Source organism: Mobula birostris, chromosome 5 (assembly GCF_030028105.1).
Source record: "Mobula birostris isolate sMobBir1 chromosome 5, sMobBir1.hap1, whole genome shotgun sequence".
Taxonomy (NCBI): Eukaryota; Metazoa; Chordata; class Chondrichthyes; order Myliobatiformes; family Myliobatidae; genus Mobula; species Mobula birostris.
In genome coordinates this window covers 13,600,811-13,619,663 of record NC_092374.1, presented here as the reverse complement: position 1 = coordinate 13,619,663, position 18,853 = coordinate 13,600,811, and the positions used below count along the sequence as shown (strand labels likewise).

At 39.9% G+C, this 18,853-nt stretch overlaps 1 protein-coding gene across 7 annotated transcripts in view; it reads right to left on the bottom strand.

Moving 5' to 3' along the window:
• Positions 1-636: 636 nt before the first annotated feature.
• Positions 637-18,853, bottom strand: part of clcn3 (chloride channel 3) — a 238,113-nt gene continuing 219,896 nt past the window's right edge. For 5 of the 7 annotated variants that reach the window (XM_072257638.1, XM_072257640.1, XM_072257639.1 and 2 more), the window contains 2 exons: positions 6,516-6,591; positions 637-3,552 (listed from right to left, as the gene is read on the bottom strand). In XM_072257638.1, coding sequence (XP_072113739.1) covers positions 3,394-3,552; positions 6,516-6,591 — 235 coding nt within the window. In that variant the 3' untranslated portion in view covers positions 637-3,393. The remainder of the gene's footprint in view (positions 3,553-6,515; positions 6,592-18,853) is intronic. The other 2 variants (XM_072257643.1, XM_072257645.1) reach the window with 1 other exon arrangement.

Sequence of the window (18,853 nt, the reverse complement as noted above, 5' to 3'; positions counted from 1 at the left end):
CTTGTGGTTCACGGGGAGGATATACGAACTCCTTTCAGACAGCCTGGAGCTGAACTCCAGACTCTGCTGCCCCGAACTGTAATAGCATTGCACTAACCATTACACTACCATGTATACTATATTTGTATCATATTACCGTGGCCAGTGGTGTAGTGGCATCTTCGCTGGACTTCGAGGCGGATGGTCCCGAGTTCGAATCTAGCCGGGTCCCAACCTGGCCAGCAGCAATATCAGTGCAGAAGGAAGACCTGGCAATCTACCACGAAAACCCTATGGACAACTACACTATTTATAAGGTCACCATGAATCAACAATGACTCAACAGCACTCAACAACAACTCAGCTGCAGGGAAAACAGAAGATCCAGTCTGTCTAATCTCCTTATAACTCAAGCCTTCCAATCTACACCATCTCTTTTGCACCCTGTCAAGCTTAAGGAGACCTTTCCTGTAGTAGGGTGACCAGAAATGCACACAAGTGCAGCCTAAGCAACATATTGTACTATTGTAATATGACATCCAATTCCTGTATTCAATGCTTTGGCTGATGCATTCTTTTAGATTTCTCAGCTGAATAACCGAAGGAATAAGGTCAATACAGGAACATTCCAAGTACACTCCCAACAAAGGTTTACTGTTTAATGGAGAATTTAATACAATATAATATATAATCAGACTTTCACAGTAACCATAATTAAGCTCACCTTAAGAATGTGAAATTCTAATACACCAAATATAAATTAAAAAATAACAATGAGGATCAGTATTAAATACAATTCTAGGCAATATCACGGGTTAACAAAGACGAAGCATTCTTCATTAACCAAGAGCAGAGCAACAGGTAACAACTGGACACAGGCACCACCCCAACAGGATCTCTCTTTAAAGCTTTCTGCTCTATCTGGTGCCTGTAAAATGGGTGGAGAGAGTCTGTTTTAGGTGCTGTAGATGCCACATTGGCTTGTAAAAGCAAAAAAATAATTGCCAGAGATACCCAACAGACCACTTTTACCTACAGAGTGGGGAGGACGTGGAACTCGCAACACAGTAAGTTGTTGAGGCAAATATATTAAATCACCCTTAAAGAAGGATTAGCTTTACTTGTCACATGCACATCGAAACATACAGTGAAATGCATAATTTATGTCAAATCAGATCAGTGAGGAAGCAAGTGTCACCATGCTTCCACAGCCAAAATCGCATGCCCACAATTTACTGATCCTAACCTGTACATTTATGGAATGTGGAAGGAAACCAGAGCACCTGGAGGAAACCTACAGAGTCACTGAGAAAACATGTAAACTCCTTACAGACAGCGGCGGTAAGAGAGCCTTGAACTGTGATCACTGGTGCTAACCACCACACTACCGTGTCACCCCTTACAGATTCACTAACACAAGAAGGGAAGGTTATGTTGATGTCTGATTCTCTCCATTCTAGCTATAATCTATAACCACACGAAGAGGGGATAAAAGGCTAACTGTTTCTGCTGCAGATATCAGAACCACATTTGGCCCTGAATTTTGGAAGTCAATCATTCTCCACACTTTGCAGTTGTTGATTTGCCTGTTCTGTACCTCTGGCGTTTCACATTTTTAACTTTATTTCCAGTATTTGCACTGTACTATTCCAGTTATTAAATACATTGAACTGAACGGTCAATCCAATGCTTTCAGAAAATGCTACGGTTTTAGCCGCAAAAGCTGCCTGAGATATCCTTTAACTGCATATGCCGTCTGAGATGTTGGATTCTGCAATGATGTTATTTGTAAATTTGTAATTATTCTTCTACACATTCCAATGTTGATCTCTCGGGCATCTTTGCTAAATTATTGTTTGAGGATGTACAAAGACTGCAAGGAAGCAATTAACTGATAATGCTTAATCGTTTTCAAGTAGCTCCCGCTGAGTTTATTTCTACTCAGGCAAGCTTGAGGTCCACTGAAAATGCTCACGGGGTTCCAGTCTCCTACCAGCAGCTTGGCAGAACAAAAGGAATGCAAACCCTTCCTCAATTCCGTGCAAAGATACAGGAGGTCACCTCTCTAACAGTAAGCAATTTAGTGCAAACTTCAAGTTATTTTAAAAGTAACATCTGTTCTTCAACCATTTATATTTTAGTTGAATGCCCCTTCAAAATGACCACAGGACCACAGTTTGCAAAATACTGTCCTGAAATGCAATGAGTTTGAGCAATGCCTGTTTTATAGCTGTTTCATTTGGTCAGATAAGTGAGAATGGATTATCCCAATCATCCTAAAAAAAATTCTCTGCCCATGCTGAAAAATGACGCAAATTAAAAGTGCAAAGATTAAACCTATAATGCACTGAAAATGGATTCAATTGCAAGATTTGGCCACTGATGTCAGCAGTAAAAATGTATCTGAATATGAAATGCATGATTTATCACAACAGTTGACTGAAATCTAATAAAACCATATGCAAAATTCCAGTTAGAAACATTACAATGATCACAGGTGAACATTAAAAATACAGAAAAGCAATTATTTGTCCTATACTGTAGCTGAATTATGCAAACATAATTCAGAGATTACTAATAAATCTCCAGTGGTGGGTGAGGGGTGGATCAATGCACAATAAAGCATGTTATCCTACAATAAAAAACTCTCAATTTCATTAAAATACTTAACCAAAAGAAAAATGCAGGGCAGATAAAAGGTTTCACCAGCTGCCAAGCCCAATCCAACTCTTACTCCTAACCAAACTTATAGAAGTGCTTTCTTTAAAAACTGTTGATTTTGATGAAGGACTTTCAGATCCTTTGCTTGCCTGATACAGTTTGGTATCATATTGGTGTTTTTTCTTTGGACTGGATTCATTCCAGCTTAATAATGGAGACTGTCTACTTCAGTGGCAGAGATATTCACAGAAAAGTAAGATCTCCGTTCTCTTTAGCTTTCGCAGTGCTAAAGTATTCAGGGAAGTGAGCACAGCTCATTTTAAAATAAGCATTCTACACCCCTTCCTCTTTCACCGTCTCCTCACTCTTTCCCCTTCAGAAACAACACTCCAGCTGTCAATATTTCTGTACTGAAGATGCAGTGTCTTATGGCAAGATGGTTGGCTTCAGCACAACCTTGGAGACGCCAAAAAAACCAATGACGGTATGGTGATTTAAGTACGGCAGAAAGACCAGTTACATATGGCTTTCCACCGCCATTCATCCGTTAATAGTATATCCTGACAACAAAGAAAATCTTAAAAGTGGACATTTTTAGGTATACTAGTTGTAGTAGTGGGCATCAGGTTTAATACTGACTTGGGCCACTGCTGACAAACTCCCACATCAAAGCAGATTTCAGTACTAACTGAGCTGCAATATGATTTTTGTCTTCCTTCTGTGATGCCATTTGCGCTGGAATCTGGAGAGCTGTCAGATATCTGTGCTCTTTAACAGGTGGACTTCCTCCTCAATCTCCTCGCAACCCTCTGACATTATGCTCAGTTGAACATGATCGACTCTGGATCTTGGTCTGCCATTTGAGCCATGTGACGAAGGATGTCCTTCTTTGTTATAATGCCAAGAAGGCGCCTAGAAAAGGAGAAAAAAAATGGAACGTGAAAGGACCAGATTCGGTGAGGGGACGGCAACAGCGGTAAGAAGCAGCAGGGACAGGTTAGGGGAGAAGCAGGTGAAAAATGACAGAGAACGTTCATGCCAATCCCACTGGTGGCGATCAATATCAGTGTAGGACTCGCAACTTCAAGTAGTTTGGCTCAGATATAATAGCTGGAGTATTTACATCCCAAGAAAGAAACGACATTTAAGATGTACCTTGTTAATTCCATTGATCGGTAAGTATTAGCTGCAAGATTTGGCAAGGAGATGGTTGGAATTGATGAAATTATTAAGAAGAAAGCAGAGAGTAAAATTGGATAGTGACCATCCCATCGATCCAGTTAGTATCCTAACAGCAGCAGGATGCATGAAACGTGAATTATGAACAAATCATTGGGAAGCATCTTTGCCTGTGGTGGGTGAGGAGCAGGAGGGTGGGAAACGGAGACATGGTTGCGGTGGAGAATGGGATATACTGCTCAACCTAATCAACTTGGGAATATTCAGCATTGGCACCTAAATCTGAGGAAGGTGAAGTGATGCTCAATACATACCAATTCCAATGTTAAACACCAAACAAACTGGAAGGTGATCTCTATCTTGACCATAAACTATAAAGTACAAAGTGTGCACACGACTATCGTTGTAAACAAAATTACTGTATGCATAGTACTTAGATTAAAATTTTTTAAAAATCAGATAAATTAAGAAAACATATTAGATGGAATCTAATTTTCTGTACAAAAATATCTTAGGTGTAGTTGTGAAAGTAAAGTATATACACAAATATATGCACAGTAAACGCACAACGTTTCTTGTCATGGCCCCCATACACACACATGCAAACACACGAACTCCCAATAGCATTACATTTCGGGCATCAGTAGAGACCACTGAGCTGACTGACTGTTCCTTTGTTATAAGGGAAAAGAAAACCATGACATAATGGCTTACAAGTCCGGAAAAGGACTTGCAACCAGAAAGTGAGGGGCTTTGGTTGATGTGACTGTCATGAGACTGGCACAGATTTCAGTTTCTGATCCCAGGGACATTTTCTGTTCAGAACAACATTATGGGTCTAGAACACAGCAGCCCACCTAGAGTAATTTGTAGTTTTACATTTCTGTTAGCTCAGTCAGTTGCAAGTTTCCCTTTTAAGCTTAACAGCTGCAGCCTGTTTACTGAATGGCTTACCACACATTTGACCCCATGGACAGTGCAATAATTTCATCCCTAGATTCAGCTGATGGACAGATATACCGCCAAGCTGGCATGGAATACTCCAAACTGAAGATGACCAAGGATGTTGTCATGATCTTTGGCCTGGATTGTGACTATGCAATCTACAAACACGTAGAATCAGACTCTTGGATTAAAGCAAAGCAGGTAGAAATTTAATCTAATCCAACCATTAGGAAGAAAATAGATTGGGAGCCAGTCCATCCAATTCCTCTCTTCAACAAGATGCAACACTGCAACACTCAAACCTGTGAGCTTCTGGCTGGTAAGTTAGACCATCATTTTCTTAGTTGTTTGATAAATCAACAGGTTAATTATAGAAGGTGTCCAGCATTGATATTTCCATGCCGTTATCAGTAACCATACGACATAGGAACAGGGTTAGCCCACTTGGCCCATTGAGACTGCTCCACAATTCCATCATGGCTGATTTATTAGCCCTCTCAACCCCACTCTCTTGTCTTCTCTCCATAACCTTTGACACCCTTACTAATTAAGAACCTACCAACCTCCACTTTATATCCAATAGCTTGGTTTCACAGCCATTTGTAGCAAACCTAATGGTTGGATTAGATTAAATTTCTGCCTGTTTTGCTTCCAATGAATGTAGAGGGGCTTACAGTGCCCTAGTTCTACATATTTCTAGACTGCATAGTCACAATCCAAGATTATGGTACCCGCTAGCTAAAGAAATTGCTTCTCATCTCTGTTCTATGCTGTCCAGCATGGATTTGCCATTGAAGGAAAGAGTGCTCAAATCATTGTGGATAATGCACTACTGCATCAGCACCTCTGTCTTCTCAGCTGGGTCAATGCACATGCAGGAAGATGGTGTGTGGGGTGAGATGCAACCACCTGTGAGAATAAATAAAAATATGGTGTGCCAATAAGAGGGAAAGATACCCTGAAGTATTTCTCTGTGACTCAGGAAACCAAGCCACTTCCTGCCCTGAATCAGCACAGAATGCCAGATTAAAGCCTCTTGCCATTGTTTTGGGGACAAAGTAGAAAGAGACACTAGCGATACACAAATGAACTACAATGGATAGAGAGTTAAAATTTGCTGAGATAGGTAATACTAACACTTCCAGTGTACTCCCAAACCATTCTATTTGCAGCATGGTGAAAGTATAATGCCTCTAAACTGAATTCCTTGTATCAGCAGTCCATAAAAAGCTTTACACTTCTACTTGTCAATGAGTAATTGGTTGAAATATGTGCATGCACGTGTTGGCTTAAAAGACAAGAGAGTTGGCATTAAAGATATAAATAAGCTATTGACAGCTGATAAACTAGAGATAAACATGACGTTGCACTTAGTTATTTAGATTGCTCAGGTCAAGCTGGCAGGGCAATCAATAGAAAGTCGACAAGACGATTGGTTTTCAGATACAGAGCCTGCAGTAGAATGAAAAGAGCATAGGTCTCAGTGATAGTAATACAAATCACCAATATCTGGTGAACTTAATCCAGTCTTAATTTAATAAAAATAGACAAAGACTTCTTCACAACTATATAGGTTAGACAAACTTTTATGGTTCATTGAGAGGCAATTTTAGTTATTCCCAAATAATTGAAACAATTTTGAGTAAAGGGGTTTTCAATAGTATTTATATCACAGTTTCATGCTTCCTCTCACTGCAGTTTTTTAAAAATAGTTCATTCCTCTATTTAGCAGATCTGCCATGACTAATCACCACAGGTTCGACGTGTTGTTTTAGTTGCTCGAGGTGTTCTAATATGTTCTTCTTTGTGATGATCCCCAAGATATTCCTGAAACAGATCATGTTATGCTAATGACTGCGTGTTGCAATAAAATGAAGCAAATTATGTTTGTACAACAGGAAAATAAGCTGCAGAAAATAATTAAAAATAAAATGCATGACAAAATGCAGCAACTAAAATGCTTAAATGTTAAAATAACATGCCTTTGCTTATATAGTTTAGACTTCACAAATCAAGCATAAAGCCCCTTTCCCTCTCCCCTGCAAGCAATGGAAATGAATGATGGTGTTTCATTAATCATATTGGTTAAGGTGACCGTGCAGGCCGTAAAGAATAAGTTAGCATGATTCTAATAACATTATGCAAACTACATATCATTGTCTCCAGGTCTTGGCCTTGTAATCCATGTGTTACTGAAACAGCCATCAGCTACGTGCTTAACTGCTGGCTTCCATTTTGCAAATATTCATCAGTTCCTAATAAAATTAACACTTCAGGTTAAACAAAGTCGACAAAAGAATTTCATGCCAATTCATCAAACTTTGTGTAGTAAGATTTACTCCATGCAATTGGTTACATTTCACAGGTCTTTTTTGTAACATGCAGTTTGGTGAAGCAAATGTATGGAAGGAGGTCATTTTTAAAAAGAGAGCGCATATTACCTTCTGAAGTTCTCATAAATCTTCATTATTCGGATTTATTATTATTAACACTGCTTCTAAAAGTTACTTGGCTCAATTTTCCCCCAAAATACTTAGATAAACCCAATGCACTGTTGGTTCCTCAGGATGAACATGGTAGGAGAGAAAGCGAATGAAAACTGAAGCAGTCAAGAGTTAGAAGTGAAATTCGAAAGCCTAATACAAAACCCTCAACAGTGTGTAACGTGTGTACAAAAGCACACAGAGGCCCACTGTACAGTAGACAGACATCAGGTCCCAGGCAAATGCAGACTCTTCTGCAAAAAAGAGACTGTGCTGAGGAAGTAGGGTGGGGAAGAAAGCGAATTACTCTGGGTTATTCTTGCACATCGCCTGTCAACTGATTGTAATATCACATCTCTCAGTATGTTCTTGGCTAACACATTAGCAAGGATGGCAGACGGTAAGAAAAAGCATACAAGATCAATAATATATATAATTTTTTTCATAAAATACAAGTTAACTTTTTTATTCACCAGATTAAAACCCACAGCAGCAGCTGCTGAAGAAACCTTTAAATGAGATGAACTGATGTTGAAGAATTGTCAACATATCTTTGAAGAAAACAATACATACTTGGTTTACCTGCTAACAAAAAGATAGATTTTCTGCTTTCTCCCCATTACCACCCAGTTCTTGAAGAAGGTAGAAAAGAAAACTTCTATAATCTTGAAATCCAAAGAGTTCAAATGGGTTGCACGGAAGGCTAATATATTAACACAAAATGAAGGTATTTTCAGATTTCTCATAGTTGAGGGCTGTTAACTGTGGGTTTGAAGGATAACTCCTTAGAAATTCATTAACCTGTGTGCACCCCAATAATGGTGAATAAAAATAGACGGAGATGTTAAAATCAGTCAGTTTCTGCTAATTTCCTGCTGGCGATGTTTGGTAAAATTTTCTCCTGAGTGTACGAAAGAGCACAAAGGACTGAGGTCATGAACTTAATATCCGTTAACGTATCAACTTCAAGCCTTTTGTCTGTAAAAATTAGTCTGCTCATCCAAATTCCCAGCACACACTTCTCTCTCTTCTGGTTCTTGTTTGCAGAACCTTCCTCCAGCCTTCACCAACTTTTCCAGCACTGCACAAAAAAATAATTTAAATCCTCCTTGCCCCACTAATCTTTGATTACTGCTTCTTAAAAATCTACCACCAAGGCGTTCTTTTTAGCCACTTCCATAAGTTTCAATTTCTGAATGGTTCTAGATCAACCAGCCCTCACACTGCTGCTATATAGGATTTCATGTTTTAAATAATATCGACTTATCACCCTTTCTAAATATATCTACCACAATCGATATAGTTATAGATGGAGTGTAAGCTATCCATTTCATGATGATCAATAAAGCAAATCTTTTAGGAGCAGCTTTGTTGTCAGATTTCTGAACAGACAATGAATCCATGAACACAACCTCACTATTTTTGCTCTCTTTTTTCACTACAGGTTTAATTTTTTAAATAATTATTACAATATAGTGCATATTTTATGAATTGCACAGTAATGCTACTGCAAAATGAATTACATACTCAATGATTCAGAAACAGCTTCATCTCCTTGTCATCAGATTTCTCAATGGACATTGAACCCATGAATACTACCTCACTATATTTTTTCCTTTTCTCTTTTTCTGCATTTAACTTTTTAATATATATATTTACTATAATTCACAATATTTTTATGTATTGTAATGCATTGCTGCGCTGCCATATAAAAAAATTCACAATAAGATTTTAATATTAAAAAGCAAACAATGGTGCATATGGTTGGTCATTTGGTAAAACGTGTAACTCCTGCAACTCTGGTTAGGCCACATCTGGAGTACTGCATACAGTTCTGGTTGCCCCACTATAGGAAGGATATTGAGACTTTGAAGAGGATGCAGAAGATGTTTACCAGGATGCTGCCTGGTTTAGAGGGCATGTGCTATCACGAGAGGCTGAATAAATGAGTTTGTTTTCTCTGCAACATCATAGGTTGAGGGGAGATCTGTTAGAGATTTACTAGATTATGAGAGGCATCGATAGAGTGGACAGAGTATCTGTTTCCCAGCACTGAAATATCTAATGCCAGAGGGCATGCATTGAAGACGAAAGGCAGTAGTTTCGAGGGGAATGTGAGGGGAAAGGTTTTTTTACTCAGTGAGTGGTGGATGCCTGGAATAGACTGCCTGGTATAGTGGTACAGGCAAATACATTAGAGGCTTTTAAGAGCCATTTGGATAGGCACATGGATGTAAGGAAGATGGAGGGATTAGTGTTCGGGTGTTTTTGATTTGATTTTTAGTGGGTTCAGCACAACGCTGTGGGCTGAATAGCCTGTTCCTGTGCTGTACTCTGTTCTATGTTGTGTTCATACTGTTTACAGATCTTCACTGTTCAGAAAGCATGCATTTGTTGTCTAAGTTAAATGATCTCACATTTGGTAGCAATTACAATCAATGTGCCATAATTTTTGCCTTTTTTGTTCAAACTATTGATCTTCTTAAATTTTATATTTCAATCTGCCCTGCATACAATTCAACCAATACATGGCTTGTGCACTGGCAAAATTAGATGTTTCTGTCATCAAAGACATTTAAAAAAATGTGAATAGTTGGAAACAATAGGACATCATTAATCACAGTGAGCTAATTACAGAAAGTTCCCTACTCTCCTAACACACAGCTGGTTTCCTAAACACAAGTTTCAGCTTTAGTTAACAGACAGCGAGTTTTGACTTTAGCTGAGAATCTGGAAGGTGGTATAGCAGACTTGACTCTCACACCAGTAGGTTCAAGAACAGTTATTATCCCTCAACCATCAGGCTCCTAAACCAGTGTGGATAACTTCCCTCACCTCAACAATGAACTGATCACTGAACACAACCTTACGGACTCACTTTCGAGGACTCTAAAATTCACATTCTCTGTTTTAATTTACTTTATTATTATTTGTCTTTTTTCATATTTGCAAATCTTGTATTCTTTTTCAGTCTTTATGTATAGTTTATCTTTGATTCTACTGTGAATGCCTGCAAGAAAATTAATCTCAGAGTGACATAAACATACTTTAAGAAAAAAAATGTACTTTGAACATATAGGACTTTTATCAAACCCCATCTGGATGTTCATGTAATTGTCTTCAGGTAGAAGTGCCAATTGGATGACTGCCTCTGGTGATTTCCAACAACACACATGATGGGGCTCAGCTTATTTAATTTACTTCACATAATATCAATAACACACTGAACAGAGAAACTGTATAGGTTGATCATTATGAAGGGCTGAGTGAGAATACTTGCACCTCTAGCTACAATGCTGACAGTAATCCTGCAAACAAATGTTTGTTTATTTGCCTTTGTTGAAAATCTCCTGAAATAGTCAAAGCACAATGAGGTTTTATTGAAAAGAAAGCACCATAAAAACTAATAAGTCTGAAAGCCAATAACTGTCCAGGACTTGCTGACTTGTCAGGTACATTCAATAGAGCTGCTGCCTCACATTACCCGTGAGCTAGATTCAAACTCGACTTCCAATGCTGTCTGTTTTGGTGCCTGCACATTCTCCCTGTGACCTTATGGGTTTCCTCCCATATGCCAAAGATGTGAGGGCTGGTCACTGTAAATTGCCCCTAGTGCGTGGCTGGGTGGTATAACCTGGGAACACAGATTGAAATATGGAGAGTCCGGATGAAGGGTCTCAGCCTGAAAGGTTGACTCTTTATTCCTTTCCACAGATGCTCCCTGACCTGCTGAGTTCCTCCAGCATTTCTGCTTGTGTTACTCTGGATTTCCAGCATCTGCAGAATCTCTTGTGGAGAATGGCATTTGTGTAAACGGATGGTGAGCTAGGACTCAGTCGGCTGAAGATCCTGTTTGGTTCTATGACCTGCATCCCAAATGTTTGAAAGAAGTTGCTAAGTGGATAGTGGTTATCATCTTCAAAAACAGAAAAAATGTGAAACAGTTCCCATACACTGAAAGGTATAAAATTAACTGCACTATTTTAAAAAAGAGGGACTTCCAAACAGGCACTCTCAGACATGGCCTGACATTCATTATTAGGAAAATATTTTTTCTTTTATTTATTCAGATACAGTGTGGAGTAGGCCCTTCCAGCCCTTCGAGCCACACTGCCAGCAACCCCTGATTTAATCCTCACCTAATCACAGGACAATTTACAATGACCAATTAACCTACTAACTGGAACATCATTGGAATGTGGGGGGAAACCAGAGCACCTGGAGGAAACCCATGCAGTCATGAGGAGAACATACAAACTCCTTATAGACAGCACTGGGAATTGAAGCTGGGTCGCTGGTACAGTAAACTGTTGTGCTAACCACTACGGTACCAAGATGCCCCTGTATACTGTAATCCATTATTAGACTGAAAGAAATAGGGCACTTAGAAAAAACATAATAGAATTTGGCAGAGTTTAAATGAATTTATAAAAGGAAAACTGTATTTGTCAATTTTAATAGTATTTTTGAAGTTGGAACAAGCTGGTGTGATGCATTGTATTGACTAAAGACAGGAAACAGAGTAGAGATAAACATGTCATTTTCAGGGTAAGAGGCTATGATGAATGGAATGACACAGAGATTGATGCTGGGGCACCTGCCATTTGGATGAAAGGACTCAGTATATTTTATCAAGATTGCTCATGGTATAAAGCTGGCTGGCAGAGTGGGTCATGAGTAGAAGGCAGACAGACCCAGTATCATTCCGACTCCTGGGTTCACTTTTAACTAGAAAATTGACTGGACAACAGATTTAATGATATGCTTGCTATCTGAGCTCTGAATAGGAATAAAGTGGAACCCTCTCCATTTGTTTGGATAAGTAAACATTGAAGGATGGCCTTCAGGTCAAAGCAGCATCCTTGAAAAGCACCCAAACTCCAGCTAACACATCATTACTCGTATCTGCAATTAACCATGACTGTACTATGTATCATCACTTGCTTAGGGTGCTTCAATAGCATCTCCCAAAATCACAATCTGCACAGTCTGGAAGGATGACAAGAAAATCACTACCTCCTAGATTGCAGCTTCTCACTTCATCCCACCTCCCTCATACCGGTCTCAAACCCCTGCCAGGTTGTACTCCTTCCCCTGCCCACACCTTCTTATTCTAGCTTCTTCCCACTCCTTCCTAATGGAAGGATCTTGGCCCATAATGTAGACTGTACATTGCTCTCCACTGATGCTACCTGACCTGCTGAGTTCCTCCAGCTTTTTGTGTGTTACCTCCAAGATTCCTCCATGTTTTATACCACCCTGATTGGAACTATACTACAGCTCCTGAAACACTCTTCCTTTTTAAGATACTCAGGAATATCAACACCAACCAGATTGCAGTGGTTTAAGACGACAGCTCACCACTATTGTTGTCCATGCCAGTATTATCTGCATCTAAGTAATGAATTTTTTTAAAACTTTATTTATTTAGAGGTACAGTGCAGAACAGGCCCTTCTGGCCCTTTGAGCCGTGCCACCCAGCAACCCACATATTTAACCCTAGTTTAATCACAGGACAATTTACAATGACCAAATAACCTACTAACTGGTACATCTTTGGACAGTACCCAGAGTAAACCCACATATTCCACGGGGAGAATATATAAACTCCTTACAGAGGACGTGGGGATTGAATCCCAAACTCTGATGCCCCAAAATGCAACACTGTTGCGCTAACTGCTACACTACTGTGGCACTCCCACTTGGGCGTTCATATTTGGTTTTTCAGACGTCTCTTCAAAGAAGTCAAACATAGAGCCACAGAGTCCTATAGCACAGAAGCAGGACCTTTGGACAAACTCATCCATGCCAGTCAAGTTGTCTATCCAAACTAATTACATTTTCTTTCTATTGGCCCAAATCTCTCTACTCCTCTCCTATTCAAACACCTGTACAAATTCTTTATAAACACTGGTTGTATGCACATCTACCATCTCCTCTGGCAGCTTGTTCCAAATAACCTCCATCCTCTCTATGAGAAATATATGCCCTCTGAATTTAGATTTCCTTAACCTTGTGTCTATTTACCCTATTTATGCCGTCAAAATTTCATAAAACTCAATAATATTGAGGTTCAAAAAGGGCCTAGTGCTTTCCCAGCATAGATGACAAATAAACTCTTCCTGGGCCTCCAGTTGGGTGCAGGTATCAATTATAGTCGACATTTCAATGACAAACTCTGTCCTCTTCATCAGGGATGAAGATGGTGGAGTTTTTCCACAAGACCTTAAGATATAGGGGCAGAGTTTGGAAATTTGGCCCATCGAGTCTGCTTTGCTATTCAATCATGGCCTTTTTTCCCCCTACTCAGCCCCACTCTGGGGCCTTCTCCACGCTATCTTTGATCCCATGTCCAGTCAAGAACCTATCAAGCTCTGCCTTAAAGACATCCAAGGAACTGGCCTCCACAGCTGCCTGTGGTAATAAGTTCCACAAATTCACCACCCTCTGTCTACAGAAATATCTCCGCATCTCTGTTTTGAATAGACGCCCCTCTAACCAGAGACTGTGCCCTCTTGTCCTAGACACCCCCACCATGGGAAACATCCTTTCCACATCTACTCTGTCTAGGCCTTTCAACATTCAAAAGGTTTCAATGAGAGCCCCCCCGCCATCCGTCTAAATTCCAGTGAGTACAGACCCAGAGCCATCAACATTCATCCTATGATAACCTTTTCATTCCCAAAATCATCTTTGGGAACCTCCTCTGAACTGTCTCCAACGCCAGCACATCTTTTCTTAGATGAGGAGCCCAAAACTTTTCACAATACTCAAGGTGAGGCCTCACCAGTGCCTTATAAAGCCTCAGCATCACATCCCTGCTCTTGTATTCTAGACCTCTTGAAATGAATGCAAACATTATATTTACCTTCTTCACCACTGACTCTACCTGCAAGTTAACCTTTAGGGTGTTCTGCACAAGGACTCCCAAGACACTTTGCATCTCAGGGTTTTGGATTTTCTCCCCGTTTAGAAAATAGTCCGCACATTTATTTCTTCTACCAAAGTGCATGACCATGTATTTTCCAACATTATATTTCATTTGCCACTTTCTTGCCCATTCTCCTAATCTGTCTAAGTCCTTCTGCATCTTACCTGTTTCCTCAACACTAGCTGCCCCTCCACCAATCTTCGTATCATCTGCAAACTTGGCAACAAAGCCATCTATTCCATCATCTAAATCATTTATATATAGCATAAAAAGAAATGGTCACAACACCGAACCCTGTGGAACACCACTAGTCACTGGCAGCCAACCAGAAAAGGATCCTTTTATTCCCACTCGCTGCCTTCTACCAATCAGCCAATGCTCTAACCACGCTAGTAACATATCTGTAATACCATGGCTCTTAACTGGGTAAGCAGCGACATGTGTTCTACCTTGTCAAAGGCCTTCTGAAAGTCGAAATATACAACATCCACTGCATCTGTCCTATGTGTAATCTCCTCAGAGAAACTATGCTGACTTGGTCCTATCTTGACCTGTGTAACCAAGTACTCCATCACCTCATCCTTAAAAATTGACTCCAACATCTTCCCAACCACTAAGGCCCAGCTAACTAGTCTACAATTTCCTTTCTTCTGCCTCCCTCCTTTCTTAAAGAGTGAGTGACATTTGCAATTTTCCATTCCTCTGGCACCATGCCAGAGTCCAATGATTTTTGAAAGATCATTTCTAATGCCACCACAATCTCTACCACTACCTCTTTCAGAACCCTAGGGTGCAGTTCATCTGATCCAGGAAATTTATGTACCCTTAGGTCTTTCAGCTTTTTCAGCACCTTCTCCCTTGTAATAGTAACTGCATTCACTTCTCTTCTCTCACAGCCTTGAACATCTGGCACACTGCTAGTGTCTTCCACTAGCTTGCTTTCCTATTTCATCTTTTCCCTCTAATGATTCTTTTAGTTGCTCTCTGTTGGGTTTTAAAAGCTTCCCAATCCTCTGTGTTCCCACAAATGTACTGTATGCCCTCTTTTTTGCTTTGACATTAGCTTTGACTTCCCTTGTCAGCCATGGTTATACTATTTTCCTATCTGAATATTTCTTTGTTTTGGAATCCTGCAACTTCCTCATTTTTCCCAGAAACTCGTGCCACTGCTTCTCTGCTGTCATCCCTGCCAGCATCTCCTTCTAATTTACTTTGGCCATCTCCTCTCTCATACCACTGTAATTTCCTTTACTCCACTGAAATACTGCTACATCAGACTTTACTTTCTCCCTATCAAATTTCAAGTTGAACTCAATCATATTGTGATCACTGCCTCCTAAAGGTTCTTTTACTTTAAGCTCCCTAATCACCTCTGGTTCATTACATAACACCCATTCCAGTACACCTGATCCCCTAGTAGGCACAACAACAAACTGCCCTGAAAAGCTAACTCGTAGGCATTCAACAAACTCACTTTTGAGATCCATTTCTAACTTGATTTTCCCAATCAACCTGCATGTTGAAATCTCCCATGACTATCGTAACATTGCCTGCTGGACACGCCTTTTCTACTTCCCATTGTAATCTGTGGTCAACATCCCAGCTACTGTTGGGAGCCTGAATATAACTGCCATCAGAGTCCTTTTATCCTTGGAATACATCTATACTGCATCTTTCTCATTTTCCCAAAAACTCACGCCATTGTTGCTCTGCTTTCATCCCTGCCAGCATCTCCAGCCATCTCGTAGGCATTCCACAAACTCACTCTCGAGATCCATTACCAACCTGATTTCCCCAACTGACCTGCATGTTAAAATCTCCCATGACTATCATAACATTGCCCTTTGCTATTGGCCGTTGTAATCTGTGGTCCACATCCCAGCTACTGTTGGGAGGCTTGTATATAACTACCATAAGGGTCCTTTTATTCTTGCAGTTTCTTAACTCAACTCACAAGGATTCAACATATTCCAATCTTATGTCATCAAAATGTCAGCTATAATACATGCCTGTTCTCAGCTGGAAGGCTGACAAGTGTTTATTCACCTAAAAGGTTCAGCTTCTTGTGCTCCAGTGAGATCAATACCAGCCTATCCAGTTTTTCCTTACAATGAAACCTCTCCATTCCAGCAACATCCTGCTAAATTTCTTCTACACTCATTATAGAGCTACCACATTCTTCCTATGAAGAGGTGACCAAAACTGCACACAATATTCAACATTTGCCCTAATCAATGTCTTGTACAGCTGCAACATGATGTTCCAATTCTTATACTCAATACTTCTGCCTATAAAAATGCTAAACGTGTCCGTTACTACCATATCCACCTGTGTTACCATTTTCAAGGAAATGTGAACATGCACCCCAAACTCCTGCCACACATTAAGTATAATCTGTGCCATTTACTATACATCCACCCAGTATGAGATGACCCAAAACACATTACACCACACTTCTCTGGTTTAAATTCAATCTGCCACCATTCCACCCAATTTTCCAGTTGTTATACATTCCTGTGTATTCTTGGGCAATCACCTCCACCTTTGTGTCATCAGCCAACTTACACGTCAGATCACAGACATTCTCATCCTGCGGTAATCCCTGCAGTACACCACTAGTTACAGACTACCAGTCATAAGACCTACCCAGCAAGGCTAACCTATCAGCAGACGAACTTTGGATCCGGTTTGCCAAAGCACCTTGGATCCCATGTCTGCTGACTTTTGGGACCAGCCTATCATGAAGGACCCTACCAAATGCCTAGCTCAAGCTGAGCATACACATCTACTGAATTACCTTTCACTAATTTTCTTAGTAACCTCTTCAAAAACAGTGCAATTTGTGAGGCAGGAATTGCTACACAAAACAGCATGCTGACTCTCTTCCCTTCCCCAACAGTCCAAGTGACCATAAATTCCATTTCTAAGAATTGCTTTTGAAATAGCTTCCCTACTACTGACATAGTGCCCACTATTCTCCTTAAATATGAAAACATTAGCTACACTCTTCCAGTGCCTTACGTGTGGCTAAAGATGATGTGAAAATCTCCGCCAGAGCCCTCAGCAATACAGAAAAATACGTAAACAGCCTTTTCCAAAAGCTTTCTTCTGGAGAGCGCTATTGGGCTGTTAAAATTAAAATTTCACACCATCTTAAAAGTTTCTTTTCCCAGGCAGTCAATCTGATCAACCATTCTAGTTTGCTTCCTCCATCCCCCCACTACGTGCTTTGTCAACATTTTAAACCATTTTTTATAATGCTGTTTACGCTGTAAATTCATGCCAGCATTATGTATTTACTGCATTTTATTCCACATTTTTCTTTCATCTCTAACTCTACTTTTTATATATTTGTTCAATGCTGTTGCTTGTTGCTGTGTCCTAACTCGCCACATCAAATTCATAATCCATGTAAATGTCTATGACAAATAAAGTTGATCCTTGAAAATGATATAACCCATTACGTCATTTATGTCATCAGGAGACATAAACCTCAGAGTTTCTGCAGATGCGGTAAGTCCAGGTAATACACACAAAATGATGAAGGGTCTCGGTTTGAAACTTCGACTACTTATTCCTATCAATCGATGCTACCTGACCTGCTGAGTTCCTCCAGCTATGTCATCAGGGGAGGTGTATCTGAGCCAGCAGAGGGCGCTCACATCAAGCGATCACAAAAATAAACTTCAACTGGAAGCTGTCAAAAAGCAAACTACCACCAATAATTTTCAGTATGCCTTGTAAATAATTAGTGACACCAAGTGGCCGATAGTCCTCAGTACAAAAGTAGACATGGGTTCAATGGCACAATATTCTTATTTCACAAGTGAATCATTTCAGCTTCACTGTGCCAGGGTGTTGGAAGTATCACCTTCTGGGGCCTATTAAACATTGTTGCTACAGCACAAAGCTAATAGGCCGAACAGCTACTCCCACCTGAAAATGAAATGCAGGATCACAGGATTGGAAGTGACAAATATCAAGGTCCACCTTCTTCTGTCCCAGTGATGGATAAATCCAGGGAAAGCAGCAAAGGAATAATACAGGGAAAGTACAGACAAGTGCATCTATATATGAATCAATTACATGTATGATTGATAAGAAACAGAAATTAGAGGTGACTTGTCTCCTTACTGCTGCTTTACTATTTGATGAAATGAGGGTTGATCTTTTACCTCAGTGTCACTCTCTTGAACCAACCCTGTTATCCTTTGATCACTTAATAATCTAAAATTCATTGATCTTTGTTAACCATCTTCTTAGGTAGTGAATTCAGAAGATTTATTACCCCTGGATGAAGGTATTTTTCTCAATTGAATCCTGAATGAAAACCCCTTCATTTTGAAACTGTGGTCCCTAGTTCTAAGTAGAGAAAACATCATCCTTAGATGTATCATCAATTCCCATCAGAATTTTGTGCATAAGTATTGCCAGATTTAAAGATTCACTTTATTTGCCACATGTACATTGAAATATAGAGTGAAATGCATCATTTGCATCATGAATGTGCTGGGGCAGCCTGCAAGTGTTACCACATTTCCAGTGCCATAATAGCATGCTTACATCTCAATAACCTGTACACCTTCTGAATGTAGGAGAAACCCAGAGCATCCAAAGGAAACCCATGCGACCACAGGCAGTACGTACAAATTCCTTACAGGCAGAAGCAGGATTG